General features: G+C 59.5%; 1 protein-coding gene across 1 annotated transcript in view; it reads left to right on the top strand.

Annotated features, from left to right (window-relative positions):
- CA11 (carbonic anhydrase 11) overlaps nucleotides 1–1894 on the top strand; it is a gene marked incomplete at its 5' end in the record, with an annotated part of 6278 nt that overhangs the window by 2427 nt on the left and 1957 nt on the right. Inside the window, 3 exons of the mRNA XM_025207772.1 lie at nucleotides 503–598; nucleotides 1232–1304; nucleotides 1505–1659. Coding sequence (XP_025063557.1) covers nucleotides 503–598; nucleotides 1232–1304; nucleotides 1505–1659 — 324 coding nt within the window. The remainder of the gene's footprint in view (nucleotides 1–502; nucleotides 599–1231; nucleotides 1305–1504; nucleotides 1660–1894) is intronic.

Here is a 1894-nt window from a genome sequence, read left to right as displayed (position 1 = left end):
TGGGGCCTCCTCTCGCACCAGAGAATGTGCCTCTTCCCCAGCAAGCTCCCATGGCCACGTGCCCTTCCCCCATCCAGACGCTGGCCCTTCCGTAGGAAGGTGCCATGGGACCCCGCAGCCCAGTTGTTTGGGGTGCCCCTGTGGAGCCCCCCCTCCACAGCTCCAGGCCTCCCCTTTGTGCAAATCAGGGAGACTGATTAGCCTATCAGCACAATCTGCAATCCGTGATCCCAGCACTGCGCTGAGGGAGGTTGTCGGGAGCCAAGCTGGGGAGGAGGACTGGGGCTGTACAGGGTGAGGGGGTCACACCACGGAGGGGATGACTGGGTTGGGGGGCCAGGTGCTGCTGAGGGATGGGGACAAAGCAGGGGGTTGCCCCCCCCATACACATATGCACCCCTTGGGCCCAGTTGGGTCAGATCTGGCCTGCATGAGGCAGGGAGAAGGGATACTCTTAGTCTGTTAGACCTGTGTGTCCCAATGGCCTTTCTTTCCCAACCAGGTGCAGCTGATCCACTACAACCAGGAGCTGTACTCCAATGCCTCGGAGGCTGCCCGCAGTCCCAATGGGCTTGCCATAATCTCACTGCTGGTCAATGTGAGCCCCCACCCTGCCCCCATCCAGGTCTAGTAGAGGGCTTCCCTGTCCAGCCTTTGTGAAGCAACCCTTTTAGATCTCTTCCCTTATCTGAAATGCCCCCACCTGACCCCTGTCCACGACCCCTCAACAGATCCGACTCTCCTGACCAACTGCACAAAACTGCCCATCCCCTCTGGAGGTCTTCCCAGATCTGCTCTGCCCAGCCTGCCTCCAGAGTGACCTCCCAGCCCCTCTCCTCCTCCCCACATCAGCTGATCTGGAGCAGGCCTGCCAGCTAACCCCCACTCCACTGGAAGAACTGCACAGAATACCCCCACCCCAGTCTCTGGAGCAACCCCCCCATGCAGCCTTTCAAAACTACTCCCTGCAGTCTAGCACTCCCCCTGACCCACTTCTGCAAGTAGCGACCCCTTCAGAGCATAGCTGCCTCTGCCCCCAGTCCTTTCTCTCTCAAGCAGGCCTTCTCCTCATCCATTTCCATGCCCTGTGGCCTCCCCCAGTACCCTCAGGCCTCTCCTGTCCCACCATGGGGGCACTGCTGCCTGTCCCACATGCCTGCCTAGGTATACAGCCCCAGATGCTGCCCCAGAGGTGGCAATGGCATGCCCTTACCCCACTTTCTCTCTGCAGATTGGGCCAAATTCCAACCCTTTCCTCAACAGACTCCTCAATCGGGAAACCATCACCCGGATCTCTTATAAAAGTAATGTCAGGGGGGCACCAGCATGGCTGGGCAGTGGTGGAATCAAGGACTGAGGGGGCAGGGGATTGCACGTTGGGGTGAGGGGCACTGGCAGAGTAGGTGGGGGGACAGGGGGCTGTGCGTCAAGGTGAAGGGCTGGTGGGGGAAACAGGGTCCTGTGGGTCAGGGTAAAGAGTACTAATTTCTGTTTCCACTCCCAGATGATGCATACCTGCTGCAGGACCTGCACATGGAGCAGCTGTACCCTGAGACATTTGGGTTCATCACGTACCAGGGCTCCATGACAGCGCCCCCCTGCTATGAGACTGTCACTTGGGTCCTCATCGATCAGCCCCTCAACATCACCTCTGTGCAGGTGAGGACCAAGTCTGAAGGACCCTCCTCATTTGCAATGATCCTGATTTCTGGGGACTATTCAAGGGGCCACCCCCTGGTTGATCCAGTCCCCGAGATCCCCACCCTGGGAACCAGGGCCTAACACTATCCCTTTGTGCCCCAGACCCCCTGTCTGGGCCTAGGGTCTATCCACCTCAGGGATCTGGGCTTCAGGGAGCCCCCAAAGGGAAATCTGCTGCCCCCCCCCACCCCCT

The sequence above is a fragment of the Alligator sinensis genome, unplaced genomic scaffold, assembly GCF_000455745.1.
Source record: "Alligator sinensis unplaced genomic scaffold, ASM45574v1 scaffold709_1, whole genome shotgun sequence".
NCBI lineage: Eukaryota > Metazoa > Chordata > Crocodylia > Alligatoridae > Alligator > Alligator sinensis.
The sequence above is the reverse complement of the archived record's forward strand: the minus strand, read 5'-3'. Positions and strand labels throughout refer to the sequence as shown.